Consider the following 24,010-nt stretch of genomic DNA (forward strand, 5'->3'; position numbering starts at 1 on the left):
CCCCGTGTCCAGACCCGAGCTCTGGTCTCCAGGGCCTTGTGCCGGAGCCCGAGGTGCCATTGAAGGGAGACCCAAGTTGGCATCAGCGGCGCTGCCCCCAAGGCCGAGCACCGAGTGGCCGTGAGGACGGTCCGGTCCTGGGTCCCCACCTCTGTCCTCACCCGCCCGCTCCCGTCCTCCTGCTGCATAGACTCGGAGACACCCCCCCCCCCCCCCATTCACCTAGTTTGCAGACGCATCAGGGTTTTGGGAGCCTCTGAGCCTCTGTACATGCTGTTCTCTCTACCCTCTCCCTCTGGGCTGCCGGGTTAACTCCCACAGATTGCTCAGGACCGGTTCAGGCTGTGCGCTCCCGAGACCCAGGCCCACGGTGACCCCGGAGCCGGCACGTCACACGCTCCTCTGCTGCTGGCCTTCTCATTCCCATTTGTGACCACCCCTCCCCTGCCCCCCCGCAAGGCTGTGAGCCGGGAGTGGGGGCCCCCACCAGGCAGCGGCGTCAGCCTCCCACACACAGAGACTGTGGCAACGAGGGACGGGGGCTCGGTCTCGGGGACAGGTGGGAGCTGCAGCCAAGGCCTTCCCGCCCCCCCCCCCCCCCCCCCGGACCGTGCGGATGGAACCGGCCGCCCCCTTTCTCGTGCCCCCAGCACGGGACCCCACTGGGAGCAGGGCCGTCGAGATGGGTTGGGCAACCAGTCCAGGTGGCCCCCCAAGGCAGTCCCTCCTGGTCTCCCCACGTCCACCCCAAGCCCCTTCCTGCCGGCCCATGGACCCCTTGGGTCTGGGCTCCACCCACCCCGCCTCACCCCGACCTGGGACGGCGTGAATCCCAGCTTTCCCAGGACGTGGGAGGAAGAAGCCAGGGAAGGGGCCCCTCCAAGCGCCGAAGCTGGATGGGGGGGGGGGGGGGGGGGGCACCGAGCTGGCGGCAGGTCCTGAGGTGGCTGTGTGCACGGTGGGGGGGGGCTCCGCTCTGTCCCGCGCTGCCGGCCAGTCTGCGGGGAGGGGAGAGGCGGGGCTGCGGACCGCGGTGCCTGGTGGTCTCCCCACACGCAGTCACCGGGAGTCACGTGCAGTCAGCGGCATCCACGAGCCCCCCCGCCCACGCCGGGTACCCGCTGCCCGCGGCGCCGATGCCCGCGTGGCCTGGTGTCCGGGCACAAGCCCGCAGCGGGGCCGGGCACCTGCAGGCGGGCGGGCGAGCGGCGGCGTGTGCGGACGCGTGTGTGAGCGCTGGGGGGGTCCCCGCGGCGGGTGCCCGCCCGGCGGCCTCGGGGCTCGGGGCCGCAGCGAGGCCGCCGGGCCGTCATCTGGGCACGTACTCGCCCGGCAGCCCGGCCCCGCCGTGCTCGCGCAGCGCCCGGTCCACCGTCCGGATGTAGCCGTCGATGAGGGCCCTCATCTCGGGGGTGAAGGGCTCGGGGTCGTGGGGGCGCCGGCCGCGCCGCCAGAAGCTGCCCTCCTTGTTGTTCTCCACGCACAGCAGCCGCTCCTCGCTCACGGACACGTTGAGGAAGGCCACCATGTCCCGCAGCGTGGGCACCAGGCTGCGGCGCAGGTCCTCGTAGTGCACCACCAGCAGCCGCTTGCCGTAGCGCAGCCAGTCCAGCACGTGCGACGACCACCAGGCCGCGTAGCTGTTGACGAAGTCCGGCCACTCTGCGCGGGGGAGAAGGCGGGCGTCGGGCGTGTCCCGCGGGGGCGGGGGCGGGGCGCCAGCACGAGCCACCAGCCGCCGGCGGCAGGACCCGCGGCCAAGCCCCGCGGCGAAGCCCCGCGAGATTTCTCTGCCCGCGAGCTAAGAAACCAGGTGGGCTTTTCGTCTTGTTCCGGCTTGTTTCGGAGGGGGACACGTGCAGAGGTCGAGATCACCCCCACAGGATCAGTTGCCGGAACAGGGCCGCCCCGGGGTCTGGGACGAGGGGACTGAGCCAAGGAGGGACCAGAGCTCAGCCTCCCCGCCTCCGGGGGGGCGGGGTCAGCAAGGGGCGGGGACGGCTGGCGGCCATGGCGCAGACCACGGGGACGGGAGCACGGACCTGCTGGACGCAGCGGCCCCTCCGAGCGCTCGGTTCCCGGTCCTCACCGCCCTGAGCCGTGTCTCCTCGACCCATCGCCCACGGGCCAGACCCGGGGCCCCCCGGGCAGATCTGGGGAGCGAACCCGCGTGGGCCGCCCACCGACCCCTCCCGCCTACCTTTGCTCTTCCAGTTGCGGTCGGCCGCGTAGCCCAGGTGGCCGGCACATTTGCGGTTGAACTCGGCCACCAGGGACCTGTACGGGTTCCGGATCAGCAGGATGGCCGAGTCGAACATCTCGATTTCCCTGCGGCCGCTCTCGTGGGTCTTCACGCAGATGGTGCGCCGGCTCCGCCAGTGGTCCTTCTCGCCCTTGAACCCTGCGGGGGCGGGGGAGGCCCCTGAGCGAGGCGTCGGGATTCCCCCCCACCCCCCCAGCAGAAGAGGAGCTGAACCCACTTTCAAGACACCAGAGGCCGGGAGGCTGACCCGAGTCAGTCACGGCTGCAGGCTGGCCAGGGAAGAGACAGAGGCTCAGAGAGGGTGTGGACCTGCCCGCGATCACACAGCAGCACAGCCGCGGAGCCAGTCACACACGTGCCGACTAAGACAACCGTGTGCCCGTCTGTGCTGGACTTTAGGTTGGGGGTAAAGGGGCTCAGCTTGGGTCTGGCTAAACAGCAGCCCTGGGGCCATGCTGAGCACGGGGGCTCATGGGAACACGGAGGAAGGGGCCGGTCGGGGGTGCAGAGGGATGTCACTGAAGGACTCCCAGGAAGGTGTCCCTGAACCCGCACTCCCGGCCGTGCCCCGACAGAGCCCCGGTCGGCCAGCCCGGGACACGTGCTCCTGAAACGAACACACGATTATCTTGGGCTCCTGGGGACCCAGGTCAGCAGGCGGGAGCCCTTGTACGTGGAGCAAACAGGCAGGGGCTCTCCGATGCCGGGAAGCACGGGCCCCCTGTGAACGTGGGTTCGCCCGCTGGAACTCGACACATTTCAAACGCACCCTTGCCACGGGCCAGACACCAGGGGCCTTCACCTTGGCTCCTTCTGGCGAACGGCTGGGGAGCTCCAGGGAACCCGAAGCCAGACCACGGCTGTAAACATGAGATCTGGTCCCTGACACCCTGGGGACCGAGGTGTCTTCCCACAGCGGCCACCCTGAACCGGCCCCGTAAGCCTCACAGGGAAGCCTCCGGGGCCATCGCGTGCAGCGATTCTAGCCCCCGGGCCCCTTGGCAGATGGAGACCGCCAGCTGTGTGGACAGGTTAGGCCCCCTGGACCACAGGTGATGCTACAGCCTCGCGGGGGTCGGTCAGAGCGGGCAGGACCCCGGGGCGGGATCGTCCAGCCACTACCCCCACCCCCGCCGTGGGTACAGGTGACACTTGGGACCCGAGGACCAGAGGCCTGGTTCAGGGACCAACTCCCCTGGCTTCTCCCACCAGACCAGACCCACCGCCGAGCCCAGGGCGTTAGGGAACCAGAGGCCAGGCGAGAATCCCAGAGAAACTGGCGTTAGCGCCCGATGACCCAGAAATGCATCTCCTGCAACTCAGACTCCGGCCACACGAGCGCAGCACCACGGCCCGGGGAGCCCCTCCCTGGCTCCCGTCTACACTCGCTGCTTGGGGCCCCTGCCCGGGGCCCCCACTCACCCTTGTTGTACAGCGTCCCGTCAAAGTAGTAGCTGCCGGTGTAGAAGCCCGTGGCGTGCTCGATGAGGTGCCGAACCCACGTGTTCCCGGCTCCCGGGAAGCTGGACAGAGCCACGAACACCTTGGACTTGGTGGGCAGGAACCTCCGGTCCGTGCAGCGAGTGTCTGAAAGGCCAGAGCTTGACCACGGACCGCCCCGCCAGGAACTGCTGACCCCAGACTCCCACTTCCCAGACGGGGAAACTGAGGCCCGGGGAGGGGGTTGCCACCTGTGCCTCGGCCGCAGAGACAGCCCCAGTGGTGACGAGACCTCTGCGCACCACGGCCCCAAGATGGGACCACCCACCACCGGGCTAGGGATTGTGCCCAGATGCCCCCCCACCCGCCGCGGCTCCGCACGCGGCCCCGGGGCATCTCCAGACCCGCAAGGCGCAAACGGGGGTAGAGCCTGGGCGGGGGGGGAGGAGGGGAGGGTCCTCGCGGTACGAACTCACCCTGCACCGGCGTCTGGTAGACCTCGCAGTACTCAGCCTGCCTCGGGGCCTCGGGCCCCCGGCCACACAGCGAGCTGTCCACGGCGTCCCGAAGGCTGAACTGCGGCGTGGGGTAAGCGCAGTAGCACTCCCGGCCCCGGAGGACGGCCAGCGGGAACTCCTGGCGGGGAAGAGACGCATCCGGGGTGGGTGCGGGGCCTTGGCGGCTCATGCCGGGAGGCACACGCGGGATCGGCGGGGATGACGAGGCCCATCCTCCCCGTCCCACCCCGCGACCGGCTCCTGGCCTCTCCTGCAGTCCCCTGTCCCCTCTGGGAAGGCCGCCTCCGCAGAGGACGCAGCGGGGGCGCTGGGCGACCTCGGACAAGGTGCCGCACCTCTCTGGACTTCACCACCGAACAAGGGCAAGGAGACCGCCTTGCATGTTTGTTTCGGGGACGGGACGAGGAGGGTCCGACACCTGCACGACACTCAGGGCACTCAGCCCCACTCGCTCTTGCCTCTCGGCAGCCCGGGAGCGTCCAGGGAGGGAGACGGGAGGCACGGGAAGCGGCTCGCAGCTTCAGCAACGCCGCACAGACCTTTTTATTTTTTGCCCACAGCAAAATCTCATAAATAAATAAATAAAAGAAAATCAATAGTGTTTTCTCCGTGTGGTTTTGGCAAAGCCGAGGATCTCTGTCCACACTCAGAAAAGTCACCGGGCCCGGGCCCCGGTTGCCGGAGGGTGATGCGGAGCCTGGGGTGGGGGCTCCAGCCCGCTTGGGCGTGTTCCCCGCCCCCTCCCAGTGTTAGAAGCTTGAGAGCGGGACAGCCCCGCGTGGGCCCAGCGCGTCCCAGGGGCCCCTGCTCCCATCTCAGGACTTTGCCGTCCTCCGATGCTCGGGGCACCTGACAGTTTGAGTCCTGAAATTCTGCCCGTGGGCCCCCCTCCCAGGCCCCCAAAGCCCAGGATGGAGACCACCCCCCCTGTTGGGCGTGTGACGCTCTTTCTAGGTCAGACCCACCGAGAACGGACCCCTGTGAAGATCCCCCGCTGCAGCGGCCCCAGCCCTCACCGGTCACTCGCTCGGCCACGGGGCCGGGGTCAGCCAGTGTTGGGGTGCAGGGCCGGGGCCTGGATGGGGGTGCAGAGCAGAGCCTGGAAAGCCCTCCAGCAGCTGCAGTGGCGGGGGGGGCATCACCCCCCACCATCCCTCAGCACGACGCGGAATGTGTCCCCACCCGACGTTCTAACCCAGCCTCAGAACGGGACTGTATCCGGGGACAGCACCTTTGCGGACGTAGTTCAGGTAAAATACGGCGGGGGAAGGGGGGGGGGGCTCCAATCTAATCTAACTGGCGTCATCGTAAGAAGAGATTAAGACACAGATGGACAGAACACCGTGTAAAGACACAGGGAAAAGACCATCTCAGCCCACAGGCCTGAGAAGAAACCCCCCATCTGGGGCTTCTGGCTTCCAGAACCGGGAGAAACAAGCCTGTGTCATGCAAGCCCTCATCCATGGGACGTTGTTCAGGCAGCCTGGTGAGCTCTGACACCGGGGTCCTTACTGGTCCACACACGGCAGGCCCGTGCCCACCTCAGGGCCTTTGCACCTGCTGTGCCTTCGGCCTGGAACGTCCTGCCCCCGGCCACCCTTTTCCAAGCCCACTTTTCAGAGAGGCCTTCGCTGGCCACCCTGTTCCGTGCCTCAACGCCCTTCCCACCCTCACAGGACCCCTGTGCCCTTGCTGAGCGCTCTGGTTCTGCTTCACTGCGAGGTGGGACTTTGGGACCACAGTGAAACACTCTGTCCCGCGAGAACTGTCCAGTCTGCTCTGACGCACACGCAGCAAGGCCCCCGGCGGTTCCTTCACACGCGCGGTTCATCGGCCCTCCCCACGCCCTCCCTCCCGCCAACGGCCTCTGGGCCAATCCAGTCTGTCCCACGGCGTCCTATGGACAGGATCCCTCGGTGCGAACTTGGCATCTGGTTCCCTTCGCTCAGAATCACGTGTGCAAATCCCCAGCAGAGACCACGCCCCGGAGAACGCCCAACGGATGCCTGAGGGACGAACGGCGAAGGAGGGAAGGAACTAATGGGCGAAGCGCCCCCCCACCGACAGGTGCTGGTAACACACTTGGGGGTGAGCCCTCTGGGGTGGCCTGAGCCCCAGCTCCACCTAAGCCCTCCTGCCACCAGGTTCCCGGGCGCCGGTGTCCTGGACGTCCTGCTCAGGCACGAAAAGGCCAGCACGCGGGACCCCTCGCCAGCTGCGGTGGCTGCCCCGCGACCCTGCGCCCCACCCGGCAGCGACCCTGGCCCCTCCGCTCCCTCGAGTGGATTAAACGGTCAAGTTCCCTGTCGTGTGCGGAGCAAAGGGGGACTGGAGACAGTAATGTGGTTTTATTTACAACATAACCGCTTCAGGACATCACCGGATTCCGAAAACACAGAACAATTTTCAGCCCCTTGGGGATTTCTAGGACACGATTTCCATAAAAATTAAATATTGATGAATCTCCTCTCCGCCAGCCTCCCCGCTGCCCCCTCCCCCACCCGGGCTTCAGAGTCAGAGGAGAGAGCGCGGCGATGGGAGACGGAGGCAGGAGGTGGAGGACGGAGACGTGGGGCTGTTTCCGTCACAGGGACAAAGCGGAGCCTGCTCGGGCTGCGTGGGGTCAGGGGGTGCACGGCCCCCGGAACTGCGTGCGGGGCCTGCCGTGCGGGGCGGGGGGCTGCCTGTGGGCAACGGGCACTGGGTCACAGCGAGAGCTGGGCTCTCCGTACGCGAGGGGTGGTCGCGGCCGGGGGTCAGGGAGGGGACGTCCCACCGGGCCGTCTGGGTCTCATCACCTCTGTCTCCATCCTCCTGGAGCGCCTTTCTCAGGGTCTCCAGGATTACAGGGAATTACAAAGACGTGAGATTTCAGAAGGGGAAACTGAGGCGTGGAAGCAGGGGGCGGGCTGCCCAAGACCTCAGGCCGTGAGAGGGCGAGCAGGGACAGAAGCTTCTGGACTCCCAGCCCCGGGTTCTGCCACACACCACGTTCAACTCCGTGGACACGGACACACGAACGGTGGGGTTTTTGGTGAAATCTTTGAACCAGCACGGAGCTCGCCGTGACCCTTCTCTCCGGAGGCCGGTCTGGACATCCAGGCCCAAACGGGAGAGATGCTGCGGGAGGAGGGCGAGTCAGGGCGAACGGGAGCCTGTCTGCTGAGCCTGTCACTGAGCGTGTATCCTCCTGCGTGGCTGCAAAGTGGGGACCGTGTGGGTGGAGGGGCAGCCGTGGAGGCAGGACCTGTGGCTTCGAATCGCGTCCATGAGAATCCGTGAGAATGCCACGGCTTGGGGCCATGAGACTGGCCAGGACCTCGAGGCGGGACGTGGCCATGCAGGGACACGTGCCCGGGTCGCTGACTCTGAAGCCACCGTCCACGGTCCATCCTCAGAATGGGGCCAGAAGAGTCGCTTCTCAGAATGTGCCGGAAGGCTCACAAGCACACGCAAGAAATGCACAAATCCTTCACTCCGGCAATTCCAGAAACGTCTGATGACACAGCCCGAGGAAACAGCTGGGACCCTGCTCACAGGTGGGCCTTCGGGAACGAGATCTATGCAACAGCCGGGCAGCAAAGGCAGAGCCCAGAGGCCCAGCACTGGGGGGCGAGGGTCCTGGCAGCCACGCGGGACGCACCCAGCCCAGGGAAGAAACGGAGGGCAAGGTTTAATCTTCAAGAAACGAATCCCCGTACACTTGGAATACAAGACCAGAGGACGGGAAACCTCATTGGTGGTTTTCTCTGACGTTGCTACAGTTATAGGTGAGGTTTAACTGTGCGTCTCCAAATTTTTTAAATTTTCAAAAATAGATATGCATTACTTCTGTAGCCACCAACCCCCCCACCAAAAACCAGTAAATGTTCTTTAAAGACACACATAGTATAACGTGTACACGTTTAGCACAGAAAGGGTACGAAACACAAAGCCGAGCCGGACAGCGGCCTCCTGAAAGGACAGCGCAGCCTTCTCGCGAAGGGAAAACGTCCCGACATCGAGGCGGTTAATCCACAGAACCCAGACCCGGACAGACCCAACCTCTGGCAGAGCGGGGAGGCCATGGGCCCACATGGGACCGGCTGCACCTGCCGGGATCCAGGCGGGTCAGGCAGGGCCACGGCGGCACAGAGAACAAGCCGGCCTGCCCACGGAGCTGAATTCCCTCGGCGGCCTGGCCGCGGGGCCTGCGCACAAACACCGGGGCCCGAGATCGACCACCCCAGGTCCAGGCTGGTGGACCTGAGCTCCCCTGTTCACCTTCTTCTGGCCCGATGGAGCAGGTCAGAGCGTCCGCGAGAACGGAGACGGGCGGGTGTCTCCCCACGACCCCCGAAAATCCGACGAGACGGCTTCACTGTGTTCACGCTCACACGACACGGACCCCTGCCGGCAGAGTCAGGCCATCCGTCCGCGGAGAGCACCCCGAATTGTTCTTTTTCTGCCCAGCCACACCCCCGGAGCTCCCTGAAACCTCACGACCGACCGGCAAGCCACAGTAGAGGCGATCCTCGCGCTGGGGAGGGGGAGCTGGGAGGCGGCCCCCTCCCTCACTGGCCTTCCTGAAGCCCCACCGATCCCAGCCGTGGCTCCACGGTGAGTGTCCTGCACCGCAGCCCGTGGACACACCTCCGGTGGCCGTGTGGCCCGCGGCGCGCGGTACTCGCGTCCTAGGTGTCTGCAACCTTTCCGCCAAATCTTCGGGGTTTGTGGCCTCGGCGCCGCTGGCCTTTCTGGGGCGTGGCGCTCGCCAGGGGCGGCTCCGCCCGCAGGGGACAGTCCGGCTGTCACACAGGGTGGGGGAGCTGCCGGCAGGTGGCGGGTAGGGGTGGGAGGTACCGACTCATCCTAAAACGAGGATCTACCCGAAGCGCCTTCACTGCGCCAGGAACCCCGCCCTGGACTGAGGCGGGAGCCCCCAGACTCCGGCGGAAACCGCACGAGGGCTGCCGGAGGGGGGCCGCCCCGAGGGCGAACCCCGTTACACGACGCCCCGGGGCGTGCCGAGGGGCAGGGGGCCGCGGTCCGGCAGCAAACGCCACTCCGCTGGGTAGAAGGTGGCTGTACCTGGACGCGGCGCCCCCGCCCACCTGAATCCGCCCCCCGGCCGGCCGACCCCGAGGGTCCACACCGAGCACCCGCAAGGCGTCTCACCTGCGGCCGTGGAGCTCCTTCCACGCCCGCCCCGCCGCGCACGGTCACGGGCCCTCTTTCCGGCCTGGGCGTGGCCCGGCGCCCTCCGCACACACGCAGCCCCCGCCCCCTCGCCTTCCCGGGGACACGCCCGCGTCCTCCGGCTCCGTCCCTCCCCGAAGCTGTGGACCACCCCAGGCCCCTTCGCCGGCTCCTGGCGCCGACCTCGGCCCCTCCCCGGCTGTGACCCCCGTGTCCCCCCGCCCCGGGCTCTGCCCGCACCCCCGGGGGCGAAAACAGCCAGAACGCTTAACAGCGGGCAACTGGTTAACTCTACAGGATGTCCGCGCGGGGGACAGGGGACCGGAAGGCCCCTCGGTGCTAGCACGGAGCGGTCCTCGGCCCAGGAACGGGAGCTGCCCCGTCCCCCCCCCATGCCATTGGGAGGGGGGAGGGCAGCACAGGAAGCCCAGCGCGGTGTGGAGACTGGGCCCCGCCTGCCCCACTTCCCGGAGCCGGCTGGTTCTGGGGCCATGTGGGGGTCCCCCTCGGGGGAGTGTGTCCCCTCGGAACCCCGGGAGATTAAAGCAGGTCACGCGGGGCACCTCCAGGTTTGCAGACTGAGGCAGCCTGGTCTGGACCTGCCTGCCGAGTCCCTACGATTCCGGGTGGGGGAGGCTCTCGGGGGAGGGGAGGGGGGGGTCTGTGACAGCCGGTGTACTGTCCCCCTACCCACGGCTCTGCTCCTGTGCAGCGGAGCAGGGGCCCCGGCCAGTTGTGAGCCCGAGGGCACCCCAGCACCCGCAACGGCCGGAGACGCAGAGACCCGCGTCAAAGGCTGTGGTCTGGGAGGACAGTACACACGAAAGGCTCCGTCTGGGGTCCAAGGGATGCATCTCAAGAGGAACCAGGGAGGGTGCGTCCCTCTGGGCTCCCCAGCCTGCCTCCTGCACCTCCCAGTCTGCAGGGTCAGAAGCACGGGCCCAAATGGGCCCAAATGCCGGCTGCCCCTGGTAGGGGTGCCGTGACCTCGGGCAGCGTGCTCCAGCTTCTCGACATGCGTTCCCACTGCTACAAAGGCAGAGTCCCAGCGCCCACGGCTTCCTGCCACCCCCCGGGGGGCCACTGTGGGGCTGGCCGCTGGACCCAGCCCCCGACCTCCGTGCTCTGCGGGTCTCGTCACTTACAAGCCCCATCTGGCCTTGACGGGGTGTCCCACCCAGAGCTACCGTGTGAGGCAGGGACAGTGGCCTTAGAGCCCGGCCCAGCCTCTGCAGAGTCGCACCTCCCGTGAGCCCGGGCTGGGCCAAGGGTGCACCTGTGCCCACAGTCCCTGAAGCCAGGTTCAGGGCCCGGCCCTGTCCCCGATCCCCGAGCCAGCACGTGTCACCAACAAACCCCATCATTTAACAACTGACACCTGTGTCGGAGCTCCCATACGGGAAGGCACGGTCCCGCCAGCCTCAAATCCGCCGACCGCGCCCCTGCCAGCCTGGGGGACCCACGCTAGCCACGGCCACGTGGCCCTCCCTCTCCTGTCTCCTCGGTCCCGAGAATCCGCATCCGGCACGGCACCTGCCCCTCGGCCTCCCGCCCCCCGCATCCCCGCACACACTCGTGACAGGACCTTACTTTCTGGGAACAAAATCCCGAGCACGCCTCTGCTGTCGCGTTGGGCTGCAACAGGGAGTCGGGGAAGGTGTGGGTGCCGTTCTCTGGCAACCTGAAGCATCCGCGGTACGTGACGGTCCTCCCTGCGGGGACAAAACGGTTTCTGGTGAGAAATGGTGCCCGTCGCCGGGAAACGGTGGCTTCGTGGTCTGAAATGGGTGCTAACATGCTCAGAGGGGCAAGTTTCAAACCAGAAAGCAGACCGCCCCGGAGAGGGTGTGGGCGAGCCGGACTCCTGAGACCACGGTGCCCAAACCTTGTCACCCGTGGTCACCCTCGTCACAGGGGCCACGTGGCTGCAGCTGTTGATCTCAGGCCTGCTTCTCCTGCCAGCTCTGGGGATGGGGTCCATCCTTCCTTCCTTCCCTCCTTCCTTCTTTCCCTCTCCTTCCTTCCTTCCTTCCTTCCTTCCTTCCTCCCTTCCCTCCTTCCTTCTTTCCCTCTCCTTCCTTCCTTCCTTCCTTCCCTCCTTCCTTCTTTCCCTCTCTCCTTCCTTCCTTCCTTCCCTCCTTCCCTCCTTCCTTCTTTCCCTCTCTCCTTCCTTCCTTCCTTCTTTCCCTCCTTCCTTCTTTCCCTCTCTCCTTCCTTCCTTCCCTCCTTCCTTCTTTCCTTCCTTCCTCCCTCCCCTCCTTCCCTCCTTCCTTCTTTCCCTCTCTCCTTCCTTCCTTCCTTCCCTCCCTCCCTCCTTCCTTCTCTCTCTCCTTCCTTCCTTCCTTCCTCCCTCTCCTCCTTCCCTCCTTCCTTCTTTCCCTCTCTCTTTCCTTCCTTCCTTCCTTCCTTCCTTCCCTCCCTCCTTCCCTCTCTCCTTCCTTCCTTCCTTCCTTCCTTCCTTCCTTCCCTCCTTCCTTCTTTCTCTCTCTCCTTCCTTCCACAAATCTGGATCAAGCATCCCTTACATGCCAGATTCTATACTACGTGACCCAAGAGGCCAGTATTCTGGAAAATTCTATGTTCCCACAGCACAGGTGTGAGAACTACATCTGTTGATGTGAAATCCTGCCACCATCCCCCCCCCACCCCCACCCCCACCCCACCAGCAACCGCTGTGCTGCCGGGTCAGACCCGCTTGTTGTCTCTGATCCTGAATTCCCACCAGGCCCCACGAATGCTCAAGCCCGTGTTAGAGGAAGCCTCCAGCCATGTCGTCATCCAGACCTTCTGGTGGAAACGTCCAGCCCCTAGCTAGCTTCCTTGATGAAACTTCTGGAATGTTTCGGCTCCGAGGGCTCGTGCCCCTTCCGCATTCATCAGGGTTTCTCAGATGCCTGCCTCACTCTTGTGCCCCCCACGCCCCAGCAGCAGCCGGCACCCCTGGAGGCGTCTCCGTGCACAACTGTGGAACAGGACCAGGCCTGGGGCCTGGGAGCCCGCCCGGTGGGCCACGCCTCTGTGGCCTGGGCACCAGGGCGCGGCCCCTTCCCCGACTGCAGCGGGCCCTACAAGTGCCCAGCGAGTGGACGGCAGGGGACGGGGCACGGGAGGCGTGGGGTAACCCGCCTCAGGCTGGTGGTTGAGTGGCGCCGGCTGTCTGTGCACGGCACCGTGTCACCGGCCGGGGAGAGCCCGCCATCCCCTTGCGCCCAGGGGACAGTCCAGGGCCTCCCGGGGCACGAGGGCACCTCCAAGGTGAGGCGCCGCTGAGCTGCACTTCTGGGCACTCACTGCCCAGGGGCGCGTCCGTGGGTCTCCCTCCTGTGAGTGCTCCCTGCCAGCGAGAAGCTGAAATTTAAGGCGGGTGGTCACCCGGGCAGCTCATGACTCAGACCCTGTCTGCTCGGTCCCTTGAGGAGGACGGGCGAAGGGCAGCCAGCCGGCCCACAGCCTGCGGGAGGGGCAGCCTCACACCGTTTCAACATTAACCGTGACGGCAGGCGCAGCCGACCCAAGACCTGGGGCCGGCTTGAGTGACCGGGCCACGTGGCCCCAGTGAGTGGGCAGCCTGGAGCCAAACGGCGACGTTTGAGTCGTCGGCGGGGCACACAGGAGGGGCCGGCAGGGCAGCCCGGAGCCCCCGTGTGGACGGTGTCCGAACCCAGGAAGGTCAAAGGTCCGAGAGGCCAGCCAGGAGGCCCACGCAAACGTGCAGGTGACGGTGCAGGGCTCCGGTTCTCCACGGACAGGCGTCGACGCGTGTCCGCTGAGATGACGGCTCATCAGCGAATCCACAGTGCGTGGTCAGGACCTCCACGCCGTCGCGGATGCCCGTCCCGAGTCCTTGATCGCATCCTGTCTGAACACAGACACCACGCACAGCGCCAGCACTGGCTTTCACGGTCACCCAGAGTCGGAGCAGTGGGGTTCCGTCCCGCTGGGCAGGCTGGCTGGTGGCACGGAGAGCCGGGGACCCCCCTGCAGTCCCGGCCCTCCTCCAAGCTGGGTCCCGGCCCTCCGGGAGCATGCCACGGCCGGGAGGCACTGTAGCGGACGCTGGGCGGTCCCACCTCAGCCAGGGGCGGGGGAGGTCTCCCAGGTTCCGACTTCTTCCCACTCCCAGCCTGGCCGTCCCCATCGCGACAAGGACGCTCCGACGTGGGCAGGTATTTTGGAAAGAGGCTTTCGACGATCACGTTACGGGGATCCGGGCTGAATCATCTTGCGGTGAGGATGCATTGGAGTTTCAGTCGCGCCTCGCTGGGCACTTGCAGTGGAAATCTGGGGGGTTCGCTGTGGCTGCCCGGAGCGTCAGCTCACTGCCCCTCGCGGTTGGTGACTGCCTCCTGTGTCCTGTAATTTGGGATCGTAAGCTCGTCTTCAGTGAGGAATTATCTACGGGAGCTCCATTCGCCTGGGCCGGTGGCGCAGCTCTAAAGAGACTGCATTTGCTGTGTCGGTACCTCCACGCCGCCCAGAGCCAGCTGTCAAGCCGGGGCATCGGGACCAGGCAGGCGGTAAAGAATCTGAACGTCAAGCAAAACTCACCCAAATGCAACCCTGCGATTACAAATTCTTAGCAAGGGTTTTGCTTTGGTGGTTGTTTTGTTTTTAATTTCACCTGCAGCTGAGGTCAAAACACATGGGTTTTTGTACCCTTTCTGAACTGGTAGGTGGTATTTTCTTTTGAATCTAAGATTGCACAGATTTATACTGGAGTGGAATTCTGTGCGCGGAGCTCTCAGTCCAACCCCACCCCACAGGCCCACAGCCTCCTTTCCTGCCCGACTTGGACGCTAAACCCTAAGCTTCGCTTTCCTTCTTTTGGTGGGAGTTCGGCTGCACGCGAGAAACGACAGCTAGGAAACTTCCAGGCCCTCCGGTAGGCCTCACTGCTGCAGATCTAGGTCTGCCTGAGCACTTCACGGAAGAGACTGGCACCAGAGAGGCAGACCAAGCTGCCTGAGGCCACACGGCATGTCCCAGACCTACCTGGGCCGCCAGATCAGAGGCTCTCTCCCGCCAGCCCACAAGGCAGCTATGCCTGGCCCTGAGCCCAAGCAGCCCTTCGCAGAGCCTAAGCGGCCCCTCGCCGCCACGTGAGCCTGCCCCCCCAGTCCGCACGCGAGCTCGCCGCCCCCCGCAAAGGCGTTGGGATAGAGAGGGCACAGGTTCTTCCCAGAGTCCCAGCCGGGGTCTGGAGGAGGGGCTGAGGGCGAGGAGGTGGGGCTGCGGACGGGGAGGCGGGGCTGAGGGCGAGGAGGCGGAGCACAGCGCGGGGAGGCGGGGCTGCGGGCGGGGAGGCGGGGCTGCGGGCGCGGAGGCGGGGCGCAGCGCGGGGAGGCGGGGCTGGGGGCGGGGCGCGATGGGGCGTGGTTGAGGGAGGGACACAGGGCGGAGCCGCACACTCACGCTTCCTGGAGCCGGGCTGCAGCTCCTGGACGCGGTACACGGACAGCCGGCCGACGCCCCCGCACGCGGAGCCTTTCTCCCCTTTGCACTCGTGGTTACAGGCCTCCGGCCCGACGCTCGTCACAGGGAGCCGGTTCCCGCAGTAGCACTCCGCCCCCGCCTCCAAGCCCGCGTAGACGTAGGACCTGCCGGGAGAGCGCCCTGCTGAGCCCCTGCCCAGGTACCGCAGCACCCACCGACGTCTGGGTCAGGGTGGTCTCGGGTCAGGTCTGGGGAGGAGGCGGGGACGGCGGCGGTCAGCACACGGCTGGCCTTAGGGGCGTTTTCAGCCGGATGTCAGGGTCATCGGCTGAATGTAGGGGAGCAGCCCTTCCTTGGGATAAACGACTCCCATCAGCAGCCCTCCCACCCTTGCTCTGGTCACCCTGAGCTTTGTCCCCAAGGCACCGCCTGCGGGAGCTGCGGGTCCAGCGCCGCGGTGCGCTGTGTACCCGCTTTCGGCTCCGCAGGGCCAGAGCCCGATTCTGTGGCACGTGTCAGTCCCCCTCGTGCAAATATCCCAGCGCAGACGACTTCAGCCACGGAGGGCGCAGCCCCGGGCTCACGACATTTACAAGACTTCAGTGCCCGGGCTGAGATGGCACGAGTCTGAAGCACCTGCCGCCAAAGGGGTCCTCTACCTGCTCCCACTGTGACGGGGACCCAAGGAAGCCGAGATTACAAATGGGACCTGCTGCGTGCCACCTGGGATGTTAGCTCTGGAAGGAGGCCCACAAACCCAGACTGATCCCCATCCGGCCGCCTGCTAGCCGCGTGGCCCCAACCCCCACTTACTACCCCCCCGTCTGTCTCCCCAACTGCCGGAGAAGGAGAGGACACCGTCGCTGTCAGTTTTAATGCTGTCCGAACTGTAGAAGCCCCTCCGAGCAGGGACCGCCCTTTCCTTTCCGGGCCTCGGTTTCCCTGTCTATAAAATGGGTGCAGTTAATTGCAACCAACCAGAAGGTGGTGAGGACTTCAGTCACAGCAAATGTGGACAAATCTAATGTCAGAGAAACAACACACGAGGAGCCCCTGCCGCCTCTGGTGCCCCCGGCTCCCGAGTGTGAGCACGCACGCGTGCACGCCCACAGTGAGCGGGGTGCCTCAGCGGGAGGGGCCGCTCCAGCCACACTGCTGCTGTCTGCTAACAGCAGGGGGAACAGGCAGCAGCAGAATCAGCGGATCTGGCTGTGGAGTCCAAGATAGAAACGCGCTTCTCCTGCGGAGCTAGAAGGGTCCCCGGAGACGTGCGGGCAGAGGCCCTTTACTGTAGTTGAAACACCGGAGGAAGCCGAGGCCCAGGGAAGGAGGGCAACTCGCCAATGTGGCGGGGAGCCCCTGCTCTCCCTGCGAGCCCGTGCCCTCGTCGGTCGCCCGCGGTCTGATCCGTCCAGCTCCCCGGCCGCCACGGACCGCCTCGCTCGGGGACCGTCTGAACCTCCTTCCCGGCGGACTCACACTCACCGCTCAGCACACGCATCCTGGCAGTGGGAGACGGTCATCTTTCGCAAGTCAAAAAACACGGCCCCCTTCAGGGTTCTGTCCCGGCCACTGTCACTGAAGCATCCGACGTACGTACCTGCGGGAAGCACAGCAGAGACTCAGGCCCCGGGGACGGGAGGGGTCCTAGCCGTGGGACACCCCCCAGGACTGACCAGCCGGCCCAGGCTCTTCTCAGAGGCCCCGGAGACCAGGCTGCGGCCTCACCTTTCTCCGTGTCTCTGGACCCCTCCGCCTCCTTCGTTTCCTGCCTCTTTCCCCGGTTAACGGCCCACCGTCCCCACAGACGCCTGCCAGGGGCTGGCGTCAGCCTGAACGCCTTGTTCTTCTTCCGGCCCCAGCTCACCACGTCTGCTGGCTTATCACCTCCCCTGAACCCCTCCCCGCCCTCCCTACCCGCCCTAGGTTTGGAAAGGCCTCCCTCCACAAATGTGCCGATGGGCGGTTTCTGTCACCTCCGTATGACCCAGAGGGAAGAAATCAGTTACGGAAAGTCTGACCTTCGCTAAAATAAAGAACTGGCAAAGGGGAAGAGCTATGTCAAGAAAAAACCTGCGCTGCCGGGGGGACGTGTCAGCAGCGTGTGCAGAACCGACAGCACCGAGGGACGGCTGAGCCCTCACCCGTCCGGGCATCACCCCTGGAAGGGGACGCGGGGGGGGCACGTGATCCCGCCGAGCGGTGGTGCTGCTGCCCCCACGGTAACTTGCCAGAGGGAGCCTGTAACAGCCCTGCCTGTCACCCCGACTCGGAGGGGTCTCCCAGAGACGCCCGGGGCGGGCACGTGCGGTGTGTGGACGCACAGCCACGTTGTGCAGGAGCCCACACGGTCCCACGCCGCACGCACACGCAGCCTCCGAAACTGGGCTGCCCCTGGGGGGTGGGGGGGGGACGCGCCCAGGGCCCCCCCTCCGGCGGCGGCTCCCAGATGGCTCCACGGTGGGATCACCCACCAGGCCGGGAACCCCGAGGGCAGGCGAGGCTCCCGGCTGCCCCTGCCTGGATCGTGGCCCCGAGCAGCGTCCCTGGTCCCCCTGCTGAGGGGTTTGCAGAAGTGGACCCACCAAGCCCGACTCCTGGGACCGAATCCAGAACAACCGTCCTGTCTGTGAACACACCTGACGCCACCCCTGACCTCAGCTAAGTTACGGCCACGTTCTGTGCCTCAGTTTCCCCAACCGTCCAACAGATAAAGGCCCACCCACCTGCCTCACCCGGCACCAGCCCCTTTCTTCCTGCCCACCCTCTGTTTCCTGCCTGTCCTTGACGGGCGTTCCCGACCACTCCAGCCACCGTGGCCACCCCTTGTCAGATTTTCTGACACGGGTCAACACCCAATGACGACGATAATGCTTATCACTACCTGCTGTTGTTAAAGCTGCTTTATCCCCATGCGTCCCGTGTCCACCAGGGCCCTGCTGGGTCTGGCACACCGTCAGCACCAGCCCCCCCCCACCCCAACATCAGGGGTGGCCCAGGGCTCCTGAAACCAGGCCGACAAGCTCCCAGAGGCCGGACGCGGCTCTGGGGCCCCGACTTAGGAGAGGCAGAGCAGGGGAAGGGGAGCAGGTGGCAGGGTCGGTCGAGGCACGCAGACACCTCACCTGCAGGACGTGGGGGCAGCGGGGGGAGCAAAGGTCACCCTTGTCAAGGTCTGCCCGCCGGGACGAGCCTCTGTGTCCCCTCAGCCCCAGGACGCCCATCACACGTCGGGCCACACCTGCTCAGGACCCGGGACCCCCAGGGTCACATACGTGTCAGCACCACTGAGACCCGAGTGGCCGCAGCGGGAATAAACGCCTATCCTTGGCCGGCTAACTCAGCGAAAGAAAACTAATATTTGAGAAATTTCTGGCGTGCCGCTCGGCAAAGAAGAACGTCTATTACGGTTTTCAATTAAACATCCAAAACATAAGCTCAGGGGTTGTTAAACATTTATCACCGTTGATGGGAAATTAACCGAAAGCGTGTAAAGGGGGCCGGGCTCACGACCCCGAAGGCCGAGGCTGGCGGGTGTGAAACGTGTGTCTGGGGGCGGGGTGAGGGGCACGAATCTAGGCCCCTCACCCCCAGGCTGCGAGGCCTGGCCCGTGCAGCCCCCTCCCTGCCTGTGCCTCAACTTCCCCATCCGTAAAGTGGGCTCGCGGCCCCACGGGCTCACAGAGGGTTGAGAGGGGACACCGCCTCCTCGTCGGGCGGCCGTCTGGAGGCGGAGGTGAATGAGTTCTTGGGCGGGGACGGCCATCCCTGCGGTCCTGCGCTCCAGCCGGCGGACTGGAAAATAGTAGCTGCACAGTTAACACACGAAGGAGCGGGAAGGGGAGCAGCCGGGCCTGGGTTCTCCGGACAACGAGGTGTGGCCGGGTCTGGGGCGGCCGGGGGCGGGGGTGCAGGAGGCCCGGGACCCACGCGCGCGCTCCAGCGGCGAGGGGGAGGGGAGCCTCCCTCCTGGAAAAACACCGAATGACTCCTCCGGCTCTGACGGAGGCGAGGGTGTGCGGCGGAGGAAGGACGTCCGAGGGACACACTGGGACACATTCTGAGGCGGATTTATTACTTTCGGCTGAAACGGAGGCAATGCATTATTGTCTGTGACTCCGCATCTGTTCATTTGCACATCAGAACGGACACGCCGTGAGGCTATTAACGATGGCTTTGGAGATATTGGAATGTCTTTGGAAATCACTATCAATAAAAAACAAACTGGCTACGGAGAAGTTACTATTTCTCCCCTAGTAAACTTACTGACATTTTATTCCATTATGGATGTTGTCCAAGGTATAATGAAATGCTCGGTGATTGATGGGGCCTCCTGCGGCTTCCCGGGCCTTGCAGGAACCCCTTTCAGGAGCATGGCGGGCTGCCCGGCCGCAAAGAGACGCCCTCTTTGTCTGCTCCTCTTTGTCTGTATCCTCGCGCTCTGGGGGGGAGCTCAAACCTGTTCTAACAGCCTACAGCAGAGGGGGCGCTGACCCGCTGACCGCTCAGAGCCCCCAGCATCCTGCAGGGGGAGCCTCAGATTCCTGCTGCACCAGCCGCGAACCCTTCACGTGCTGGGTCATGGGGAGGCTGGGGGTCGCTGGGGAGGAAGCCAGAGAGCTCCCACGGGGCACCCCGGGGGCTCGGGGAGGTCACCGGCCCAACCGGCCCACAACGGCCAAGACCCTGCTGCTCCGTGCGACCCTCCGGGCCCGTGCAGTCTCTCCCGTCTCCTCGGCCGTCGCTAGACCCCGCCCACGGCTTCTCTAGGTCCCTGGACACGGCCTGAACCCAAAGGTGCTCCCAGGGCCGTAACTGGGTCGCCCGAGCCCTGCCCTCTGCTGGCTACGTTATAAAGACCCTCGGCCCGTGCCCCAGTCCTGTGGTGCAGATCTGGTTCTGCCCCCACCCTGGGCTCCTTGAGTACACAGAGGATACTAGACCGGTACATGGATCCTCAACAGGATGGACTGAGAAACAGCGGGGAATTGCAGCAAATCTGTTCAAGGTCACAGAGCCAAAACCCGGCAACACCAAGACAGAAACCCAGGTCTGTTTTCAACACCTGTGCTCTTTCCATGGCTGCCTCTCGAGGACTCCGTGTTGACTTTGTCAGCCATTCACATTTTAGTCTAAATGAGTGGTGGCGTAGTCTGCCTAGATACCCAGCTTCCTGGTGTGCCGGGGCAGGTCTACAGAAAGCAGGCCTGTGTAATGTGAGCTGCAGAATCAGTTCCTTTTGACCCCCTCATTCTTGGGCGGAAGCCTCGCTGAGGAATCCCACAGCAAGGGCTCCGACCTCTGTGACCTCAGGAGAAACTGCCTTCCGTGGAGACAGGAGCATAGCATCCTCAGGGCTTCACTCACTGTCGGGGTCATTCCTCCCCCACCACTGACTCGAGGGCCACCGGGCTCCTCCCTCTCTTCCCTGGACCGTCTCACCTCCTGAGAACAAAGCCAGACTCCCAGGCCCTCGTTCCCCCCCCAGCCGCCCCCAGGCTGCATTCTGAGATGCGCGCCCCCTCCGAGTGCCTTCCCTGGCCGCCTTCTCTTCCCTGCCTCGTCCCCACTTCCTGCCGGTGTCCTGGGGCCACATCCCAGGCAGGCCACGGCCACGGGGAACGCAAACGCGGGCAATGACCCCGGCAACTGTGCCGCAGTCCTCCGCCGTATCGCGTCTCCCCCCCCCCCCCCCCCGCGGGCCTCCCCCGCCCAGGCAGCCACAGGGCCGGACCATCGAGCGGCCCCCGCCCCCAACCACCCATCCCCGCCGCCCCGCCCACGCGAAGGGCAACCGGCCCCGGGCACCTACCTCGTCCCCCGACGGCTGGCCCGGGGGCCTCCGGGCGCAGGGCGGGCGCCCCCTGGGGGTCGCCCACAAAGTGGTGGAACCAGCCTCGCCGCGGCTGGCGCAGCTCCGGGTTCCGGGTCCGGAGCCAGCGGGGGCCGGGCCGGGCCCGGGCCGGGGGCCCCCGCGGCACGTCCACGCCGAGCGGCAGGTCCGGGCTGACCCGCGGGGCCCGCAGCGCCCGGCTGTCCAGCAGGCCGACGCCCAGCGCCACGGCGGCCACGGGGAGGGCCTGCAGGGGGCCGGGGGCCCGGGGCCCGGGCGGGAGGGCCACCCGCGCTCGCTGCAGCAGCAGCAGGCTGCCCGTCATCAGGTAGGCGGCCGACAGAAAGAAGAGCAGGAACCGCGTGCGGCGAAGCAGCTTCTGGAGCCGGAAGGAGGGTTTGGCCATGCCCCTGGGCGGCAGGGCTCCCGGCCGGGGCCCCGGGCACGGCTCCTAGCGCCCGGCCGGGGGGCAGCCCGGGGTCTCCAGAGGCCTCATGCCCGCATCCTGACGCCCGCCGCGCTCCGGCCCCGCGTCCGGCAGGTGCTCCGACGACTCGGTCACGCGGCTCCGGCCACGGGGCCCCGCGGCTGCGGCCTCTGCCCCAGGGTCGCCGGCCTCGCCATCGCCGAGCTCCGGGATCTGGAAGAGCAGAGAGCGCGCGCTGACGCCGACGAAGGGCCCGCCGCGGCCCCCGCGCCAGGGCCGGGAGCCCCTCTGCCCCAGGGCCCGGCGGTGCTGCAGGAGCACCCGACGGACAGGGGGCTCGGTCCCCGCCCGGCCGCCGGCCACCAGCAGCGGAGCGACACCGGCCCGGTCCGTTAGGCCCCGGCCTCCCCGCGCACAAAGCGGGCGTGAGGCCCTCCACTGGGGCCGCGGTGAAGGAAGGGCTCAGAGGCGGCTCCGCACCGAACCCTCCTGGCGTATCATCTCATTTAACCCTCGGGGCAACCGAGCAGCCGGGTGGACACGGTCGCAGCCCCACTTTACAGGTGACGCAAAAGGAGGCAAAGGCACACGGCCGGCGAACCGAGGAGCCCAGCTTTGGAACGGCGCGTTTCAGAGCCTGTACCGTGGCCAGCGATGGACGCCAGCACGCACAAGGGCACCCGGCCCAGGGCGGGAGTGCCCAGCAGGCGCTCGATACGTGTGTACGACCTGCCGAGTCCCTCCCGGGTGTGCACGGGGACGGCAAGCTGTGTTCTGGGAACCGCGTCTGCAGAGGCTTCGGCACAAGAGGGGGGGGGGGTGGGGCCGTGCACCTGCTACGGAGCCTGGGGCACCTGGCGGGAAGGCGGCAGGGCGCCCGGAGCGGCCTTCAGGGCCGCCCCTCGCCGCCCCGGGCCTCCGCGCTCACACTGGGCTCGGGCCCCCGTCGGCGGTAGCCTCTGAAGTGCGCTGCGAGGGGCCGGCGGGGGCCTCTGCAGCTGCCGGGAGCCGGGCGGCTGCTCCCGGGTGCCCCTGAGCACAAGGACAGTCTTGTCCCGGGAAGAAAAGCTCCCAGCAGCGTGACTAACGCGGCCTGGGACCCCCGCCAGGCCCCGCAGCCCCTCAATGACCACTCTGTGCGCAGGGAACAGCCAGCCTGGTGTGCGTGGAAAGACAATGTTTGGGCTCCTGTGGGCTGGCGTCCCCGGGGCGGCCAGACCGGCACCACCCTTTGCAATTCAACCCCCAGCCTCCACGACCTGAGCCCCCGGGAGTGCAGGGACCCCCGGGGCTCGGGCGGGGGGTGGGGTGGGCTCGATAGTCAGCAGCGGAAGGTGGATTTAAACTCTGAGCCGGGAAGCCATTTCGGCTGGGCCTCCAGACCTTTCATTTTCTCGTTAAGCTGGTGCACGCCAGGCCCGCCCCGGCCAGCCTCGTCAGGCTTGTAAAACCGCAGAGAAAATCCCAAGAAATCCCGCCTGATCTCGCTGCCTCCAGCCTCGGCCCTCCAATCCGCCCTCCGCGAGGCCGCCAGGGTGATCCTCCTAATGCACAAATCTGATCACGGTGCTCCCCTGCTCAGAACCCCTTTCCGTAGCTGCCCGTGGCTTCTGGGATAAACTCCAAGCTCCTCGGCATGACACACCAGCCCCCATCTGGCCTCGTCTCTTGCCAGGCCCCTTCCTTCGGCTTCCCGTCACACGCGCGTGCGAGCACGCACACACGCCCGCACCGAGATCTGGGAGGCACCTGAGCAGTCCTCCTCGGCACCTCCTGTGCCTCCACTGCCTCCTGTGTCTTCCACCTTCTTGGCCCAGAGAATCCCCGTGTGTCCGCCAAGGCTCGGCCCGGTGTCTCTTCCTCCAGGAAGCTCTCCCTGACTACCTCCACCCCCACCCAGCCACCACACACACACTGGTGCCGACCCCTGACCCCAGCAGTCAGCACCTGGGACAGCTGGGCCGTGAACAACTCTGGGCCCGGGGCCGCCCCCTAACCCTGCCCATTCCTATCATTCCGGTGCCCGCACGAGGCCCGGGCGGCGCAGGTGCCCCGAGACCCTTGTTCTGAGTACACTTTGTAAGGTGACTGAGCGGATACAGTGACAGGCACATCCCGACACCAGGAACCTGATCCTGTGGGGCCTGAAGTCAGAAAAGCACGGGGACACAGAGCAGCCCGGCTCCTTCAGGCACAGGGACGCGAGGGCGGCCTGGTGGCCCGTCCACGTTGTAATTCTAGGAAGGGGGTTTCCAGGTCTGCTCACAAAGGGCTCCCGGTCACAAGACTGGGATTCTGTCGGCGGAAATAAACGGGGAGAAGGGAGGCCTTGCCGTGGAAAGGAGAGGCTCGGGGAGCCGGGGCGGAGGGCGGGCGGGTCAGCCGTTCGGGGTCGGGAACCACGGTGTGCGGTGGGTCCCGCGCCGTGCCGGGCGCAGGACTTGGAAACTCGCCACGGGAAGCGAGTGGTGGCCCATCAGTCAGGATTCGAATGACCACACCGGGCTTCCCCAAGGACCCCCAAAGTCCCCCCCAGGGCCATCCCGTCCCAGAGGGGCCTCCCGGTCTGCGGAGGGGGCCTGGGCGTGAAGGTGGGGACAGCCACTCTCAGGGTCCTATAAAGCAGTGGCCACCCCGGACCTTGAAAATCGCGCAGCTGGTTCCGGGCCCAGAACGCCTGCCTCGGGCGGGGCGGGGGCTGGCATGCCCTGAGCGTCACAAACTCGTCCCCTGCCCTGGACTGCCAGTGTCACACTTGCCGTTGGCCCCTACCCCGTCGCCTGTCCTCCAGGCTGCTGGCCCCTCCAGGCAGGGCCCCGGCCACACCCCCAGATCCCAGCGCACAGCCAGCAGCTTGGGGATGGAAAACGTCTCTGGAGTGACCGCAGGTGAGCGCGGCCTGGAGGTGGCTGGGTGAC

At 66.2% G+C, this 24,010-nt stretch overlaps 1 protein-coding gene across 5 annotated transcripts in view; it reads right to left on the minus strand.

Annotated features, from left to right (window-relative positions):
• Nucleotides 1-913: 913 nt before the first annotated feature.
• Nucleotides 914-24,010, minus strand: part of WSCD1 (WSC domain containing 1) — a 28,626-nt gene continuing 5,529 nt past the window's right edge. For 4 of the 5 annotated variants that reach the window (XM_042914771.1, XM_042914769.1, XM_042914768.1 and 1 more), the window contains exons 2-9: nucleotides 20,645-21,305; nucleotides 16,318-16,432; nucleotides 14,812-14,996; nucleotides 10,990-11,111; nucleotides 4,180-4,339; nucleotides 3,686-3,850; nucleotides 2,201-2,401; nucleotides 914-1,662 (exon numbers count right to left, since the gene is read on the minus strand). In XM_042914771.1, the coding sequence (XP_042770705.1) occupies nucleotides 1,310-1,662; nucleotides 2,201-2,401; nucleotides 3,686-3,850; nucleotides 4,180-4,339; nucleotides 10,990-11,111; nucleotides 14,812-14,996; nucleotides 16,318-16,432; nucleotides 20,645-21,071 (1,728 nt within the window). In that variant the 5' untranslated portion in view covers nucleotides 21,072-21,305 and the 3' untranslated portion in view covers nucleotides 914-1,309. The other variant, XM_042914772.1, reaches the window with a different exon arrangement.

This window comes from Panthera leo, chromosome E1, assembly GCF_018350215.1.
Source record: "Panthera leo isolate Ple1 chromosome E1, P.leo_Ple1_pat1.1, whole genome shotgun sequence".
In the NCBI taxonomy this organism is placed as follows: domain Eukaryota; kingdom Metazoa; phylum Chordata; class Mammalia; order Carnivora; family Felidae; genus Panthera; species Panthera leo.